General features: G+C 39.6%; 1 protein-coding gene across 2 annotated transcripts in view; it reads right to left on the bottom strand.

The window, feature by feature from the left end:
• KHDRBS2 (KH RNA binding domain containing, signal transduction associated 2) overlaps window positions 1-20,489 on the bottom strand; it is a 413,845-nt gene that overhangs the window by 168,942 nt on the left and 224,414 nt on the right. For both annotated transcript variants that reach the window (XR_009621906.2, XM_060689217.2), the window contains exon 5: window positions 5,138-5,265. Coding sequence is in view for 1 of the 2 variants with exons in the window: in XM_060689217.2 (XP_060545200.1) it covers window positions 5,138-5,265 (128 nt within the window). In the remaining variant the exon portion in view is untranslated. The remainder of the gene's footprint in view (window positions 1-5,137; window positions 5,266-20,489) is intronic.

The raw sequence follows: 20,489 nt of genomic DNA on the forward strand, positions 1-20,489 counted from the left end.
TCTATTGCTGTCTCCGGAGTCCCAGCTGATGGCTAGAGGGAAAAAAAACTTTAAATTGTTGCCGCGGGGCTTCAAAGAGCTAGCTGCAAAGAGGTAAATTCCTGGAGCAAATTTTTTTCCCCCTAGCTATGCTGATAAGCGAAATTGAAAGTAAGGAAGCAGGGTCTTTGCTGCAACGTGACAAAATGAGGCAGAGAGATTTCTTTTCTTTTTCCTCACCAAAAAAGGTAGGTGCAAACAATGGGAAATTTAGGGCAAGAGGAGGTTCAAGATTTTAAAACACAAAAGAAAAAAAGCTCTATTTAACTAGGGAATTGTAATAATTGAGATACTATTAATTGTATATTGTGTTGAAAGCAGAAATGGTTAAGTTGTGGTTTGGAGGGATATATGGGGGAAATTATTTGGTTTATTATTATTGGTAAATATAATTAATTGATTTGTAAGAAATTGGATTGCATGGAAATAATTGGAATATTCATGTTCATATTGATTAATATACAAAAAAGATAGTTATATAACTAATTGATTTATATTAAAATGTTGAATTTGTATTAAACAACTGTATTACATAATTAACCAATGTGAGGATGGATATAAAAATAGATGACAATGCGAAGGGGTATAATATAGAATAGAAGGGAAAAATTGAATTTGATTAAGATTAGAGATGAGGATGAAGGGTAATATTGTTTTTTTAAAAAATAGATGAGGAATAAATATGGCAAAAAGGAACTATAGAAATTGTAAATTTAATTGAAATGACTAAATACTGTGTTGGAAGAAATATCCTCCTGGGTTCTGCTCCAAGTGGGGGAAAAGACACTGGAAACATGGAGACTGCTTGGAAAGATAGTTTAATGGTGGACAGGATCACATGGCTTGATGGGGCCCATTGTGTTAGTTTCTATTGCTATTGTGTTGCAAATGTCCTTTGACAAAGGATTGACTTTCTGCCTCTGGCCCATTTACAAAGGGTGGGGGGCAGGAAGGTGGGAGCTGCTTTGTCTGTAAAATATGCTTCTCCATTTCTCATCCAGGGAAATATAATATTCTGCCTTTTTAATATTTCCCAAAATATTTCATTCTTCTAGGAAAGGGGTGGGTGCTAACCTCCTACAACTGTTTAAATTTGTGAACCGGCCAAATACTCTGTTCAAAGAAAATACGTTATATGTTTGTATGTGTGTTTCTAATTATTGCTATTTATTCCTATTTGTTCTCTTTTATTCTTTAAATTTTTATTCTTAAATTCTTTAAAATAAAATTCATTCTTTATCTTAATATCTTAATATTTGTTTGGGATTGATTTTCTTCCCTTTCATCTTTTTTATTGTACAGCAATCTTTCTCCTCAAACCTACCACCTCTGTCTTTTCTTTCTTTCTTACTTTTTCTTCCCCCCTCTTCTTCTTCTCCCTACTTCCTCTTTCTTTCTCCTTCTCCTCCTCTCTTCCTCCCTCTCTTACCTTCACTCCTACTCTAATTTCCCTTCCCTTCCTTCATCCCTCTCTATTGCTGTATCCTTTTATGCATATGGACTACTCAGAGGGCTGAAAAAGTTATTTTTGACCGGTCCTCGAAATTACGACTGTCCTCACAAATTACGTTTTTGCCCTATCTGTTGTGAAATGAGTGATATGGTTGTTAAGAATGCTGCACAGGCATAAATGTGGGGATGGTCATAAGTGTGAGGACCAGTCAAAAGTGCGAGGACCTGTCAGAAATGACTTTCTTCAGCCCTCTGAGTAGACCCGATACACATAGCCATGGCCACCCGGTCACATGACCAGCTAGCCACGCCCACCCAGTCACATGACCTCCAAGCCACACCCACAAAATAAGCCACGCCCACAGAAGCGGTAGTAAAAAAATTTAGAACCCACCCCTGGTTGGGGGTCACCACAACATGAGGAACTGTATTAAAGGGTCGCGGCATTAGGAAGGTTGAGAACCACTGGCCTAGACAGTCACTTAGCTGAAATAGTCTAGGTTCTCCTGTTTGAGCAGGGAGCTGGACTAGAAGATCTCTAAGTTCCATTCCATTCCATTCCATTCCATTCCATTCCATTCCATTCCATTCCATTCTATTCTATTCTATTCTATTCTATTCTATTCTATTCTATTCTGTATATTTGATGAATATGCATTCTATGTTAATAATGTTGTGTATTAGGATTCTATGGAGTTTTCAAATAATTCAGAAGAAATCCTTTGGACTTCAAACAAGAATATCCCATCTTTACTATCTATTAAGTTCCCTATTTTTAAAGGTTTTTGCATGAACATGAAAAAGATGCAATGGCTCTAAGAACTGCATTGACTGTTTCCTTAAAATAGTATCTTTTTTAAAATAAAGGATGCCAAGGCAGCCTGGAAAAAGTCAGAGTGCTCTAATGAAGAACAGAAAGCTGTTGCATTAATGTGAGGTCTGAAATTTTTCTTCTGAATTAGCATACTTAGCCCTTCCCTATATTATTCAACATTATTCAAATTAGAAAGGTGTTATATAATCAGGATTTGACACATAAATCTAAAGCAGGCACTATTTTTAATCACGTGCTGATTCCTGGAAAGAATTTATTCTGCAGGAATTCAGTTGAAACCACAGTAGGTTTTAAGATGAGATTCCAAGGATCTGAATTGTTAACATGGACTTGCAAAGAATGATTTCAAAGGGAGAAGAGGTAGTTACGAATGGGAATATGGCTCACTTTAGAACTTTTAGAGAAGGAAAGAAGAAATGAAATGCAGCTAATTCTACAAGTACCGGTAGTAAGGTGAACTAAACCACCTTATAAAATAGATTCCTGATTTTATTAGAAATATTAAATTGCATGTAATTGGAGTCATAAAGGGCAGAATCGAGTTTGATGAAGACATAATAATGTTCCCGTACAATGAAATTATGCTCACACTCTGACCTTGGCTGTGAACGTTCTTGATCTCCATGTTTTGGGAAGGTGTTATTGAAATAAGTGTTTCCTTGTTTAGATGATCATTGCATACCCCAGAGAGAGAATGAATATTAGTTATCCTAAGGGACCAAGGATGATAAGTATAGCATCAATCCGCTATAAAAGAAGGTGGATGTGCAAATGTAATTAAGATATCTACATATGCTGATAGAAAAAGGAAGTTACTACATTGAAAGAAAAAACAAGGTTCTTTTTAATCAGTGTCTTGAAATGTTAATGAAAAAAGAGAAATAAATCCATATGGGATATTGGATAAAACCAAAGGCTTAGTTTAGACTTCAGTTCTGTGAACCCTATGAGGTTTTATTTGGACGTTTTTGCGTATACTAAGTTAAAATCTACCTACAGTCAATTAAATTCTTTTGTGGTATATAGAGAGACTGCCAAACATAAATTAAGAATAAATTTAATTTTGTAGTAGATTTTAAAATAAGTTAATTGTACTGGATCTATTCTAGACATTTTTTTATTATTCTTTTGAACAAGTCATCATGCATAAGTTATCCCAAAACCTGTTTTATATAGAAGCAGAAGGTACACCCAAAATATAAGCATTTAACAAAATTGTTCTTGAAGATTTTCAGAGAAATAAGGCCCTACTATAAAGACAGGCAAGGGACGTAGTGGCTCAGTGGCTAAGACACTGAGTTCGTCAATCAGAAGGTCGGTAGTTCAGCAGTTCAAATCCCTAGTGCCATGTAACAGAGTGAGCTTCCGTTATTTGTCCCAGCTTCTGCCAACCTAGCAGTTCGAAGGCACGTAAAAAATGCAAGTAGAAAAATAGGGACCACTTTGGTTGGAAGGTAACAGCGCTCCGTGTGCCTTCACCAGTTAGTCATGCCGGTCACATGACCACGGAGACGTCTTTGGACAGCGCTGGCTCTTCAGCTTAGAAACTGAAATGAGCACTGTCTCTAGAGTCAAAACAACTAGCACGCATGTGCAGGCACTGTTGAAATCTAAAATTTGTTACTACTGGTTCTGTGGGCGTCACTTAGTGGGGGGGGGGTAATGTGACTGGGTGGGCATGATCAATTTTTTTTTTTACTTTTAAAACCATTTTTTCTACAACCTCTTCGGTGAAGAGGTTGTAAAAAATGCTTTCAAAAGGCTCTGACGATCCCAGCTGAGTTGCCTGATGGGCAGAGACTTTTTTTCTTTTAAATACCTCTGACGATCAGGGAACTCAGCTTGCCTCTGCGGATCAAGCAACTCAGCTTGGATTGTCAGAGGCATTTAAAAGAAAAAAAACCCTTTTTTTCTTTTAAATACCTCTGACAATCCAAGCTGAGTTGCCTGATCATTAGAGGCATTTAAAAGAAAAAAAGTCTCTGCCCATCAGCCAACTCAGCTTGGATCGTCAGAGGCATTTAAAAGAAAAAAAGGGTTTTTTCTTTTAAAAGCCTTTGATGATCCCAGCTGAGCCGTGTGATCTTCAGAGGCTTTATTTTTTACTTTTAAAAGCATTTTTTCGGCCAAAGAGGTTGTAGAAAAAATGCTTTTAAAAGCAAAAAAAAAAAAAAAGTCTCTGATGATTGTGCGGCTCAGCTGGGCATGGGGGGGGGAGGGGCAGGGATTATTGCTACCCGTTCTCCGAACCACCCACCTCCATCGCTACTGGATCGGGTGATTCGGTTCAAACCGAGAGCATTTCACCCCTGTGTGCAGGGTTTACCTTATAAAGACAGGCATCTTCCAGAAATATCAGTAGGTGACTTTAATCACCTCCAGCCAGCATGGCTAAACCCATTGGAGGATTATGAGAATTGTAATCCCTAAAACAACTGAAGGAAACTAAATCGGTGAAGATGAGGGTAGAGACCATATGACTCCAGTAGATGTGGCTATGTTTATTTAAATATGAAAATACTGGGATTTATGCTAGGCTGAATGTTCATCGGTTTGGAACAAAACCATAAATTTTCTTTAGTCTCTTTGCTTTACAAGACATATTTTCAGTTCCTCTGTGTAAATGCAATTACAACTAAGTGGAAGGTTTTGTTAGAACCAAGTGTATAAACAAGACACCCTCTTTTATTTTTCTCAGCTGTATCTGTGAACTGTGGCATATATCTGTTTATTAACCAAGTCATTTGTAACCAAGGTTATAGCTATTATAAAGTATTTATTCTGAGTATAAAGAAAGACAAAGCAACTGACCTTGAAGGAGCTGCAGGAGGAACCCGAATTCCTCTCCCTCGAATACTTCGCCCACGAGGTGAGTCCTCTGAACCATTTAAATACGACAATTCTCTCAATTGCTCTTGACGGATTTCATCATTATAGTCCTGGGAAAAAGGAAGCAATAGAGCATCTGTCATCTTTACTACTGAAGTTCCATTCCTCCTCCCAGATTAGCTAATTTTAAGTTTAAGATGATTTTCAGGAAATTTAAATGACTTCGTTGCTTGGTACAGTGCTTTAAAAAAAGCAAATAATATTTAACCCATATTATGCAGGTAAACAAAATGTATTCTGCAAATATGGTTTATTGCCACCAAACTAGGCAATGTATGTAGTACATTTTCTTGTAGGTCATAGAGCTACGCAGGAGTAGACTTGACAGAATCGGCCCTAAATTAGTTAGATTTTAGAGTTTTTCAAGAGTCAAGATTCTATTTGAAATAAAGTAAACAGTGCATAAAGGGGATAGCTTGTTTCCATCTCCTTAATGACAACTCCCCTTTGGGTCATGTGACCAGGAGGAGGGGGCTTAAGAATGAAAGAATTGGCAGTATTTTGAGCCACTGTCTAATTGCCTCACTGGGATGTAGTGAGGATTAATATATATATATATTAATATATATTGTGTCTAGCTGAACTTAGGCTGCAAATCAGTGGTGAAATTCTGAGCACATTGTAAGCCGCCCTGAGTCTCCGGAGAAGGGCGGCATATAAATCAAATTAAAAAAAAAAAATTCAAATTTTTTTACTATCAGTTCTGTGGGTGTGGCTTGGTGGGCGTCGCATGGCTTGGTGGGCGTGATAGGGGAAGGATACTGCAAAATCTCCATTCCCTCCCCACTCCAGGGGAAGGATAATGCAAAATCTCCATTCCCACCCGGTTCTCCGAACTACTCAAAATTTCCACTGCCAGTTCTCCGAACTACTCAAAATTTCCACTCCAGAACCTATCAGAATCTGCTGGATTTCACCCCTGTGCCAAATGGGTTGGCAGGTGTAACTGTTATGTAGCTTGGATCCTTTACAGGAAAAAAAAAACCCTCATCAGTAGCTTAATTTAGTTGCCCTGGTTGGGCAAAGTATAATTGGAAAGGGAAAGAAGTCAGAAGAATTCCATTGACCAGCTCTTTGATGGAGGTGCAGCTTTGCTCCCTGTGACCACTGGACTTTTCCAGAGTGGTGGGCAAGCTTGATCTCTCCTGGACAGGAGCCCCTCTTAAGTGGCAGGATAGAGTTGTACCTAGGCTGGCAATACTTGATGTTAGAGAGCATTGGTACAATGCAATGCCATAGAGTTAAACAGTCTAAAGAGAATGGCATGGTGCAAGCGAAGCTTGTAGCCTTGCCAACAAGCCCACTCCATCTATTTGTTATTGTAAAACCGATTTACAATTATTTGCATGCCACCTACTTGACTGACTGTGGATAAAATCAATTAAAAGTACAGCCCTCATAAAATCCAGTCTTTAACACCCTTGCTTTTAAAGGAAAGCAAGCAAGTTGACCAATGTTTGCACGATCAGCCTGAAATTCATCTGTGCCTTATTCAGAGACCTGCCAGAATCATGCAGAATTTAGAGCTGTTTTGTTTTAATCTGCACCATATAAATCTTACAACTTTATCTCATCTCTTATTATGATGAAGTTCTCACAGATTCCATGCATCTTTGAGGTTTTAAAATGGCACTGTTAATTGTAAAACATTAGAAATTTAAGGGAAATGCAATGCAGCCTATCAAATGAATATTAGTGCACACTTCTTCACAATCGTGAAGCAGAATCTTGACTGTTTCTTCTGATAAAATAATTCAGTTTGGTGACCATCAAGAAAGGGTGTAGCAGTTTTGCAATATGCAAGCATTCCTCTCTTGATTCTAAAGGCTTATTGGAAATATTAATGCATTTCTTGGCTTCATCTAGCAGCTGAAACAATACACTTATTTATATCAGCCTTCTGTGCTGAAAATAATAAAAACATATTAGATGACATGTCTTATTTATGTCCAAATGATACAAATAATTATGTACAAAGCAAAAGCTAGTTTTCAGAGCAGCACTTTTTGATTGCAGCTTTGAAAATCATAATAATCATTCATTTGCTGCTGCTGAGGTTTACTAGGAGAAATTGGCATATTCTGTAGTAAACCTAGTTAAATAAATAGAGGAAAAATATGTATCATTCTGATTGCCATTCAGAATAATTATATTTTGATTATAAAAAAAGACAGGTGTACTAAATGATGAGGTCTGAGATAATTCTACTAAAAAGATATCCCAATCAGTTTCTTTTAGTCAATATCATTTGCATTTTCAGATAGATTTCTTCTTTTGTGCTGTAACTTCCCATTATTGTTTCTCAGAATTAGAAGGAATCTCATTCTTTGGATTTATTTTTTCTGATGATGCCCCAGTAATGATGGCAATGATGTTCCTAATTCAATATATTTTAGGTTTACCTTTTATAATTATATCTTGTGTTTGTTGTTACATTATTATTATTATTATTATGTTTATGTTGTATTTTGCTCAGAGTCATACCGCCTGAATTGCATGGCCTTATATCTTTTAAAATAAATAAATATCAGAATTTTAATTGCATAGTACTGTTAGGTGCATCCTACGAACCAAGCTGCATAAAAATGTCTTCATGTGCTACTTTCCCATTGCCATTACAATGTGAAATACTGTCAGTTTTTCCACTTTGTGATATAAAACATCTGATATAAAGCAGTGGTGAAATCCAAATTTTTTTACTACTGGTTCTGTGGGCGTGGCTTGGTGGGCATGGTGTGGCTTGATGGGCATGGCTTGGTGGGTGTGGCAGGAGAAGGATACTGCAAAATCTCCATTCCCACCCCACTCTGGGGTCAGCCAGAGGTGGTATTTGCCGGTTCTCCGAACTACTCAAAATTTCCGCTACCGGTTCTCCGAACTGCTCAAAATTTCCACTACCAGTTCTCCAGAACCTGTCAGAACCTGCTGGATTTCACCCCTGATATAAAGGTAATAGTATTCCATTTCTGGAACTGTGAAGCAATCAATTCATAAGTTTATCTTAGTTCAGAAAGACAATTCATTGATGAATGGATATATAGTCTGTATCTGTCTATGAAACTTTCTCAACAGTGGAGAAAAAAATATAAAGGTATAGGGAACATCCAGACCCATATAATCAGGTGTCCTTGACTTATGATCACAACTGGGGCCAACATTTCTGTTGTTAAGTGAGTCACACCCGATTCTACAACTTGTTTTGCCATGGTTATTAAGCAAATCACTGCAGTTGTTAAGTGAAACATACAACTGTTAAGTGAGCCCAGCACCCCGCATTGACTTTGCTTGTTGGAAGATGGCTGGGAAAGTCTCCAAAGGCAATCACAGGATCCTAGGATTCTGCAACTATTATAAATATCTGCTAGTTGCCAAGCCCCTGAAGTTCGATCACCTCACCGTGTGGATGCTAGTACAGTTATAAGTATGAGGACTGGTTGTAAGTCACGACCCCCGAGCCCGTCTTATCGGAGGGAGAAGACTCCGAAAGTGAAGGAGAGGAGTTGGCAAGGCCTCCCTCTCCAGGACCCTCCTCTCTGGCAATGCCTCAGGTGTCTTCTGAAGGCCAAGAGATAGGCCAGGAAGCAGGCACTTCCGAGCAGCCGCAGTTAGACAGCGATGGAGATAAGTCTTGGCTGGATCCCCGACAGCGTCGGAAAGACAAGCGCGCGCAGCAGAGAAGGAGGCGTGCCAGAGATTAAGCTGAGTCACTGAACCACACCCCACAGGGGATAAAAGGGGGTGTGGTGGCCATTCAGGCTTTGTGACGGACAAAACTGAAAGCTAGCAAGTCATTCTGCATTTCTGGAACTTTGTTATATGCTCTGCTTGGATTGATTTTTGGACTGGACTTGACTATTCTTTGGCTTTTGTGGACTTACTTTGATGTTTCGGTCAGAGGAGATAAACCTCCCTTTGTAAGTAAAAACTTTTGGCAAGCAGCCACTGGGTTGCTGCCAATTCTGTTATCAAAGGAAACTCTTGTCTGCTGGTTTATTTTAACTCTTGGTCGACTGCTGGTGTGCGTGTGTGAGACGGGGACAGAACAGTTGTAAGTCAAGGACTACATGTAGTACTTTGGAGACCTAGAACCAGACCCTCTGGTTTTGATCAAAATCTGAGTTTCAACCACTAGTCCGTGGGGATACAAGCAAGGGTGAAATCCAGCAGGTTCTGACAGGTTCTGGAGAACCGGTAGTGGAAATTTTGAGCAGTTCGGAGAACCAGCAAATACCACCTCTGGCTGGTGCCAGAGTGGGGTGGGAATGGAGATTTTGCAATATCCTTCTCCCAGGAGTGGGGAGCGAATGGGGATTTTGTAGTACCCTTCCCAGGAGTGGGGTGGGAATGGAGATTTTGCAGTATCCTTCCCCTGCCACGCCCACCAAGCCACACTATGCCCAGCAAGCCACGCCCACAGAATCGGTAGTAAAAAAATTAGGATTTCACCACAGGATACAAGGAAATAAAATCCCTCAGTCTCTGAGGTAGAAAGCCAAAAGCAGAGAGATAAATTTATCTTTTCATGGAAAAGTTCCTGAAAATAATGCAGTCTATACAGGGGAGCAATAGGATTGGCTCATGTTATCTAAGTGCATGAATCAGGGCTATCTGCATATATTTAGTACAACTCTTGTGATGCCCCAGCACTAAGTGGTCTGACTTTTGCCTTCCCTCATGAATGCCTTCTTAGAACATTTTAACCTGATTATCCCTTTTTGCTTTCTTGCTGAAGGTTGGTTACTACTAAGAGCCTTTGTTCCTATTAACTTTGACTGTTTTTGAATGTTAGCTTTTGCCTCACAAGTCCCCTTGCTATTGTTTGTTAACACTGAATCAGTATTTTACTACTGGTTCTGTGAGCATGGTTTAGTGGGTGAGGTGTGTCTTAGTGGGCATGGCTGGGGAAGGATATTGCAAAATCTCCATTCCCACTCCATTCCAGGGGAAGGATACTGCAAAATCCCCATTCCCTCCTCACTTCTGGGGGAAGGATATTGCAAAATTTCCATTCCCACCCCACTTTGGGGCCAGCCAGAGGTGGTATTTGCCGGTTCTCCGAACTACTCAAAATTTCCGCTACCAGTTCTCCAGAACCTGTCTGAACCTGCTGAGTTTCACCACTGCTCAGGAGCCAGGAAGTAGAATGAAAAAAGCATGTGTGGGCACACTTTTGTTCTACATCTTTATGAAAGCCCAAAGATACTTCTGTAAAAGTCCCATGAGAATAGTACATGCAACATTCCAATAGAATTGAACTTCCCAGAAGAAAAAATGAAGAGAGAATTACATCAACACAGTGAAATATTTGGCCAGCTGTTTGGTTTGGTGTACTATTTGTTACACATAATTATATATACAGACACATAGTCAGAGGGCATGCCTATAAGAAGCAAAGATAGCTGATTATTTATTTATACAATATTAGCATCAAAGGCAGGAGTTACAGCACCCAGGTTTTTAATGCCTCTTAAGTGGTCCATATAAGGCTGATTTCAATATTATTCAACTAAAACTCTTCTCTTGTCCATGCTAGTGAGAGCTGCTAGGAATTGTAGTTCAACAGTATCTTAAAGATGAAAGATTCTCCTTTTCTTTCTTGGACAGCAATATCAGCTCATTGCTTCACATGGCCAGGAAGAAGACAGGGGTATATAAGTATGAAATCAGTTGACATGTAGACAGCCACTTTGGTTCCGTGGTGAAGGCACCAGGCTAGAAATCAAGAGATCAAATCCCACTTTAGCTATAAAAACCAGCTGGGTAACCTTGGGCCAGTCACTCTCTCTCAGCCTAACTCACCTCACAGGATTGTTGTCGTGTGGACAATAGAAAGGAGAAGGACTATTTTGTGTGCTTGCTGCCTTATTTGTAAAAAATAATAAAGGCAGGGTACAAATAAATAAATGCATGTAAGATACTAAACAACATTCTGAACATTTTAGCTAAGGAAGAACAAGAATGAAAAAGGTCAAATAACAAATTGGAAATAAGGATGACTTTTTATTTGACAGGAATGAGAGATATAATTGAGTATTTTTGTAATATAATGTAATTCAAAACTTCACCCAGAAATAATGAAGCAAACTCAACACATTATATCAACATTCTGATATAATCCAAGGAAACAATTTTTTAAAATTAAAAACATTGAACTAATGCGTTCCGTTTTTAAATTGTTATATTAAGACCTTAACTGGGAAAATGAAGGAAAAAACAAGGTGATTAAATAACACCGCTAATTTTAAAATAACCATCCTATTAAAAGATAACACCCCCACTCTCCTTTAGATCTATTAAAGCAATTAACTTGTACCCAGTAGGCCTGGATACAGTTTTGGCATGTATAACTTTGGTAGTAAACAAAACTTTTCTAATTAAAATCTTGTTATTACTGTGTAGCAAGTTTCCTAAATGCCCAATAATCTCTAATTTGACAATTATGTACAGTCACATCATATGATTTGAAAAATTACTTTTCAAACTATTTATGACTAGGAGGGAACACACCCACACACATACACAGGGAGGTTTAGATAGATATCTGAGAGGTAATATTTCCAATTGTTTTATAAATCCTACCTGATTTGTCCATCATTAGATACCATCTATATGTTAGAAAACCAACTTCTGTAAAAGGACAAAGGACAGTTTCTGTCTTGAGCATTCTTTTGAAGCCTTTAAATCCAACACTGCCATGTTCATCAAGGCATGGAATTAACTGCTTTCACTCTTAAAGGGAGAATCTTTTCCATTTCTTTGAACTGTAATAATCCTATAAATGTAACAGGATTCTTGTTGGGGAGAAATTAGGAGAAGGAAGGTGTGTGGGATATGTTCCCCGCTTTGAGTTATTTGTAAAAATAATAAAGGCAGGATCAAAATAAATAAACTAAACCAAGGGCCTCTATATTAAGATTGAACAGCACCTCTCTCAAAAGAGAGGGATGGATACAACACCGCCTATCTCCTGTTTACAACAGTCTTTTCAGCAGTTCCAAGAAGGTTCCACACCAGTGGTTGGTTTCTACTGGTTTGCACCGGTTCAGACGAACCGGTAGCGGCAGTGGCAGGAGGCTCCGCCCACCCGCCCGGACATCATCACGGACGTTCTGCGCATGTGCAGAAGCGCCGTGCAGAAGTGAAGCGAGTGTACTTGTGCACATGCTCACAGTTCCGAATCGGTAGCAAAGGTAAGTGAAACATACTACTGTTCCACACCCATTTGCACTATGCAGGTGAGCCTGAGGACACATATAAACCTCCAAGATGCCTCAACGACTCTCAGAATGAGTGCTAGCGATCATATGACTGCAAGGAACATAGATCCTTCCATCCTCCACCATTCAGTCAGAACTGAAGAAGTGTCTTGGATGAAAAGTCTTCAAGAAAAAAAAAGTCCAGTTGCCTTTTGAAAAAGGCACCTTTGGGACTAAGACGTCTGAGAATCTCCACAGACAAACTAAACCAAACTTTAAAAAAAATAATAAATCCTTAAATTGCTTTACTAAGCTGACCAGTTTTTTTTTTCTTAGACATGGCTTGCAGATTTGGATATATCAAGTGAAGTCTTTAGATCTTTGCTCTTATATCTGTCCCTGCACCCACAATATTACCCCTTTTTAAAAACCTTTTCTAAATGCTTAGTGGTGTTTTCTCTTCATAACAATGCTTTGGGAGATACTTCCCCTTCCTTGAGAAGTTCTACGGCTTCCCCAATGGCTCCATTTGCATTAGAACTCTTTAATCCCTTCCTCTGATCCCTTTCCATAGACCTATTTATCTCTTTCCTACATTCTGATAATTACAAGCTCTGGCCACTGATTCTAGACCTCCATTATTTCATGACAATTCATTAGTGATATGCACCACCTTTATTCATTTCTCAGACTTTACCACAAAGTTAAAACAAATGATATAAAAGTCCATGCATAAAAAGCAATTCTAGGAGAATAAAAATACAATCCGGGCCTTTGTTCATCAGAGTGAATGATGATTAAACTGAATGTAAGCCACATCTTTAAGATGTATCACTGTGGTCTGATGGTTAACTGCATAAAAAGTAATAAATGTGCAAGCCCTTTTAAATAGAAATAGCACATGAAAAACTAGACAGCCTTTCTGGAAACTCTTAAATAAAGCATCTCTCAAAGCTTGAGACTTAATGGCTTGAGAATATGCTGTGCCTGTGTATATTTTATGCTTTGTAATTTGTGGATGCAATCATATGCTAAGGCTATTGGCTCTGCATATAGTTCTGGTTAGTGTTTGTAGCACACTGCACTGTGGAGGATTAGGGAAAATTGATATGTAGCCCCTCACATCTGTGGATAGGTGAGTGGTGGTACTAGTGGTAGCAAGGAAGGAGTAGTTTATGTGTGAATTAGTATTCCACTTTTGTACTTTAACACCTAATAACATTTTAATAGACCGGGATCAAGTGAGGACATTAACAGTGAGGACAATTAACCAGTGGAACAGGTTGCCTTCAGAAATCATGGGCGCTCCATCACTGGATGTTTTTAAGAAGACAGTCACTTATCTGAAATGGTATACGTTCTCCGGCTTGAGCAGGGGGCTGGACTAGAAGACCTCCAAGGTCCCTTCCAACTCATTCTATTCTATTCTATTCTATTCTATTCTATTCTATTCTATTCTATTCTATTCTATTCTATTCTATTCTATTCTATTCTATTCTATTCTATTCTACTTTACTCTACTCTACTCTTAAAAACAACTGGCAAAACAGGACCACAAAACAGGTCATTCTATCAATGGGAGTGTCATTTAAAGTTTCTGTGTGCTTCCTGTCTAAATTCATCATTATCTGGCTCTTGGGTTCCAGCCAGATACTCAGACCAATCTAGGAGTCAGCATAGGACCATCTCAACCAATGAATACAATGAGAATTAAAAGAGAGATTCTCTCTCTCCCCCATTAAAAATAGAATTAGAGGAAGCATGAGTTGACTCTTGGAACATTAGAATGGTTCTGGATACAGCTATGAACATGTGTTAAATGGTATTATACTTTTTATCCTGTCTCTCTCTCTCTCACACACACATATTAAACTTAAGATGGTGAACAGACCTAATATGTTCCCCAGTGCAATAATCCTGTGGGATGGACTGAGAGTGCCTGGCCCACAACCACCCTTTCATCTCTAAGGCGGGACTAGAACTCACTCACCATCTCCTGGTTTTTATGCCAGCATCTTCACCACTGCACCAATCTGGGTCTCAGTTGATATGTATGCTTGTACATACATGTGAACATCATTGTCCTACTGGGGATATCACAATTGATTGTGAGATCTGAGCTACAACTCATTTGGAACCTATTATTTTATGCTATCCTATTTGTATAACTATTTAAGTCATAGCAGTTGGGATTTGACAGCTGCAGGCTTCAAACCTCCATTCATCTATGGATGAAAGAAATGACTACAAAAACATCAGGTCTAGTTAGATGGATTCTCTTAGTCTTTGAAATGTGAATATATTATTACCAATTCTTTTGTTTCCATTACATTCATTATAAGCCCATCCATTCTGCGGCCAAAACATGACTGACAAAACAACACTGTTTTTTCCCGCCAATTAAATCAAACTAAGATTCTATTTTGTACAGTAATTAGTAACAAAAATATGCAATATGTACACCCATGCCATCAGCCAGGCTCTCTTAAGACCAGTGATTGGACAATATCCATTTTACTTCCTACTCCAGAGAGTATGGTTCGGCTTCAACAGTTTTCTGTCTAAACTTTCTGTCCAAGATTTTAAAAATCTTGATACAATCTATTTTCTGAAGACGCAAAGGATTTTACTCATATTTGAAAATATGAGGCTCCCCCCCCCCACTTTTCTCTTCACAACAAAAATACCCACAACTCTTTGTGGCTTTTCACTTCAAAAGAAAAAAGAAGCCATAACTGGTGGGGGTCATGCTGGGTAAAGAGAGTGAAGAAGCCCAGGCCCCTGCCTATTGAAAAAAATAGGATAGATTTTTTTTTTTTTTTTTTGTGAGAGAGAAATACAAAAGTTGTCTAGAAGTTCTTGCTAATTTTCAGATGCACTCCCAGCAGGATCCATAGCCATATTGTTTTACATTTTTATTTAAGGCATAGATTCTAGAGAGTAGATTACTTTCTGGTTAAGTGCAGGATTTCAATATAGCAATAGCAATAGCACCTAGACTTATATACTGTTTCATAGTACTTTTACAGCCCTCTCAAAGCTGTTTACAGAGTCAACCTATTGCCCCCAACAGTCTGGGTCCTCATTTTACCCACCTCGGAAGGATGGAAGGCTAAGTCAACCTTGAGTCGGTGAGATTTGAACTGCTGAGCTGCAACTAGCAGTCTGTTCTGTCCCCGTACCATGCACACACCCAACCAGCCAGCCGAGAGTTAAATAAACTCTTCAAACACTCAACATCAGTGATAAGGAACTTGGCAGCAACTCCGTGGCTGCCTGCCAAAAACTTTTACTCCGATAACACAGACAAAAATACACACAGTTTGAATAGTCCAGTTTGTAATTAAATCCACAGCAAATAGGTCTTGTGTCTGAAGGTGTAAAGTGCCTCGCCAGAGATTAGCTTTGTCCGTCACAGAGTCCGAATGGCCACCACACTCCCTTTTATAGCCTGTGGGGTGTGGTCCAGTGACTCAGCTAATCTCTGGCACGCCTTCCCCTCTGCTGCGCACGCTTCTCCCTGCGCCTCTGGCAAGGGTCCAGCCAGCACTTATTTTCCTCGTCGCTGTCCACTTGTGGCTGCAGGGACGTGCTTGGCTCTGAGCCTATCGTTTGGCCTTTGGTGTCCTCCAGAGGCATTGCCAGAGAGGAGGGTCCTGGAGAGGGAGGCCTTGCCAACTCCTCCCCCTCACTCTCAGAGTCTGCATCTGTCGATAGCCCAGGCTCAGGCAATGGAGCCACAACACAGTCAGATGAAGTAGCCTGCAGTACTGCACTCTAACCACTGCACCACCTTCTCATATGATGCTTTATAGGTGTAAAGCACCATGCAGCCACTTGTTCTCTTCTACTGTTTTGGCTTCTGCTCCTCTACAATATGAAGAGATGATCACTAATGTACAATTTGTCCATCGTCATCATCATCATGGTAAGCCACACACATGTACTGTACACCAATATAAATTCAGATATTCAATGTGATTGAATCAACATTCCCCCTGAGATAATAGAAAGCATATGTATGTCTCAGCCGGAAATTAAGTGAAGCTTTAAAAGAAACTTCCCACTTATGTACATACTGTATATGTTTCCTATTATCTAAATGGAACATTGGTCTGACTGTGCACATAATCACATACGCAAAAAAAGCAACAACAAAGAAGAGTGAGAGAGGGTGGTATTTTAATGTTAAGGCACCAGAGCTTGTCTTTGACCTCTCTTTTTCCTTTCAATTGGAAAATGTAATTGAATTTTGAATGTTACCATATCCATTAAAAAAAAAAGGCTTACGCCCTTTAATTATTTGCAAAGCCCTCTCTAGCAGCAACTAGAATGTATTCTCAAGCACGGCTGTCATTCACAGCAGTGCATGGCAGGCAAATGAATGGCCTTACAGATGAATGGCCTTGATTGTATTTTGCTGCAAACGATGGATTTGTATATTTTCTCTACACATTACAACACAAAAAAATAATAATTGTGCATAAAATTAAATATCATAACTTTCTTGAACAAAGAGTAGCGCAGACTTTTCCCAATTATACTCTACTACTCTGTTCTACTAGGCAAAGTGGTTGCATTGCACTGAATAATTTGAACCATCTATAAATGAATATTGAAGGAGTTAGCTGAACCCATTCAGGAAAATGCTTTTCCTCTGAGCTTGTGCAAACAATCCTGGCTGTTAGTTTCTCCTGGCAAATTCTATGTCCTCCCTCCCTCCCTCCCTCCCTCCCTCCCTCCCTCCCTCCCTCCCTCCCTCCCTCCCTTCCTTCCTTCCTTCCTTCCTTCCTTCCTTCCTTCCTTCCTTCCTTCCTTCCTTCCTTCTTTCTACTGTCTCACTGCCATTATCAGTACAAGCAGCTTTCTCTCAACTCTAGTGGTAGGCTCTCCAAACTTCCTCTCCAAAAGGAACTGATCACTTCACTTCTGGTGCTATGTGATAGTTATGAGAGATTCATTTAATATTGTCTTTCTGATTAATGAAAGCATTGAACTGAGTTTGGTAATCTCAAATTACAGACTTCAGGTTGAGAAGATTGCAGTTCCATTCCATGCCAGAAGCAGCACATATGACAAATGCTTCTAATTATGAAAATGGAGCACTTACCTTCAGAATATTCTTCTTGATCTGTAACTCTGCTTCTTGATTATTTAACATGCTTAGTTGCTTTTTCTTTGCTCTCTCTACCTATAAATCGTTTCAGCAATTCAAGTGAGGTATGTACAAACCAGTCGTTTAACCCACCAAAAGAATGTACAAACTCTTCCCAGCTTTATTTAATTAATGAATTAATTAATGGGCATTGCAGAGACTAATTAATTATAGCTGAAACCACAGGGAGAAAGCAGCCAGTTTTCAGCTCACTGGACCACAAATAGTATAAATTGACAAAGTTACGTGTAGCTATAAATTACTTAAGGCTGCAATCCTCAGCAATCTGTTGAGGAACCTGTCACCCTGTGAGGAACCTGTCACCCTCTAGATCAGCCTTTCTTAACCTTGGTTCTTTCCAGATGTTACTTCAATACTCACCCACCCCGAATTCTCAACAATAGCCATGCTTGCTGAAGTCTGCATTTGGTACTGCAGATGCTCCAGCAATTAAATTACTTCTGTCAGGTGGAAGAAGTCAGGGGTCGGGATAAAGTTCAACCTATTCTCCAAAGCACCAAAGAGCAGGACAAGAAGCAATGGATGGAAACTAGTCAAGGAGAGAACCAACCTAGAACTAAGGAGCAATTTCCTGAGTGTTAGGACAATTAATCAATGGGATGATTTGACGCCAGAAGTTGTGGATGTTCCAACACTGGAGGTTTTTAAGAGATTGGACAACCATTTATCTGAAATGGTGCAGGGTCTCCTGTTTGAGCAGGGAGGTTGGAATAAAAAACCTCCAAGGTTCTTTCCAACTCTGTCACTCTGTTATTTTGTTACTACAACTTTATTTCATGCTCCCCGTATACAATCTGAACTACTAATTAGATAAGAGTCAACAAACTTCAAGCGGGAAGGGGGGATGCACTTAGGTCTGTTAAGGAGATGTAGAGTCTCCAAACCGATGAACTGCTTGATCTCGGGCTCAGCCTGGTCATCTTCTACACTTTCTTTAACATGATTAGCAGTATGGGATAATGAGAACTGAGTTCAGTGAAAACCTGAAAGGTCATGAATACTTTCAAACTGATTTCACACCTCTGTTAAATTATATACACTGATCCAGAAGTTATGCTTATCTAATTTAATTGAGCATCGTTCCCTTAAAATTTATTTATTTATTTATTTATTGGTTCAATTTGTATGCCGCCCTTCTCCAGAGACTCAGGGCAGCTTACAATGCATTAAGCAATAGCCTTCATACTTTTGTATATACCTGCTTATATAGGGCTTTTGGCCCCTCCTAAGCGGTGTTCTTTTTTTTATACAAAGTCAGCTTAATGCCCCCACAACCCGGGTCCTCATTTTACCTACCTCGGAAGGATGGAAGGCTGAGTCAACCTTGAGCCTGGTGAGATTTGAATTCACGGTAATTGCAGGTAGCTGGCAGCTAAGTGCTATTTAAAAGCACTTTAGTCCGCTGCGCCACCAAGGCTCTTATTAATAATAATAAATATCAGGGCACCCTTCAAGATGACAATATCAACCATTTCGAAGTCAAGAAGGTTAGAAGTGAATACATTATGAGACTGAAGAAGATTTTAAAGTCCAAACTCAGTGGAGGAAATATAATCATGGCAATTAACATCTGGGGAATTGCAGTCATTAGATACACAGCTGGAATAGTGGAATGGAACTCAAGCAAAACTAAAAGCCCTGGATAGGAAGATTAGAAAAATAATGACAATAAATTGTGCTCTTCATCCATTTTAAAAAAAGATGCAAGTAAATCAGATAACAAGCCCTAGTAATTGCTAAGAGCAGGAAAGTTGAGGAAAGAGATACTAATTGTGACTGCACAAGACCAAGTCTTAAGAATAAGTGCATACAAATCCAGAATTGCAAAGACAGAAACAGAACAGAAAATGCCACCTCTGCAAAAAAACTGAAGAAACAATAAACCACCTAGTTAGCTGCTGCAAGAAAATCGCATAGAATGACTACAAACAATGGCATAACAAAATAGCAACAATGGTGCACTGGAATATCTGCAAGAAATATTTTCCCTTCAAGCAAGAACTGATGGGAGCACAAAATAGATAAAATATCTATTTTATTCATTGCGGGCCATATCAGCATTGCGGTTTTCCTCAGGGGGCTGGGGTCATGGCTGGGGTGGGGGTGGTTATAGCTGACTGGGCATGGCCTGGGGGTGTGGCCAGCCTGACATCACTCATGTGGGCTGGGTAATATTGGGGAGGGAATCCAAGGCTCTCTGGCGGGAGGGGCGGCTCATCCCATAAGGTGAGGGAGGTGAGGTGACGCAGGGGGCAGGGTGAGGGTGAGTGTGTGCATGTCCAGGGGGTGGGGCCGAGACAGCGCTGCGGATCTAAGGCTGGCCACAGTCTGGCCCGGATGGCCGCCACCAAGTTGCAGATCAGCACCCGGTTGGCCTGGGCTGGGCCAAGGCATCACAGGCCAGTCCTCTGCTGTTTCCAGGACAGCCCCATGGGTCAGATCTAACCACCTTGTTGAATTTGACACCCCTGAGCTAAAGTATTCTGGAACTTTAGAATTCAAGCAGACAAGAACCTTCATATTTATCAACTGTTGATTAGAAAGATACAAACCTATGGATAGTGGAGTGCCAGTACCTGGAGATAGCAAAATGGAATCACAAGATACAAAGGCCTGCAAAAAAAATTGACTGTGGCAAAAAAAAGCAAAGGCAATACTGTGTTTTCCTGAAATTAAGACCCTGTCTTATATTTTTTTCAACCCTGAAATAAGCACTTGGCCTTATTGCCATGCTCTCAAAAGCCCGATTGGGTTTATTATCAGGGGATGTCTTATTTTGGGGGAAACAGGGTAGCAATAGCAATAGGCACTTTTCTTGAATGCAATCCCAAAACATCTGGAGCGCCACCTGAACACCATCAGCATTGACAAAATCCTCATCAGTCAATTGCAAAAAGCAGAT

The sequence above is a fragment of the Pantherophis guttatus genome, chromosome 1 (genome assembly GCF_059756535.1).
Source record: "Pantherophis guttatus breed Tessera chromosome 1, ASM5975653v1, whole genome shotgun sequence".
NCBI classification, from domain to species: Eukaryota; Metazoa; Chordata; class Lepidosauria; order Squamata; family Colubridae; genus Pantherophis; species Pantherophis guttatus.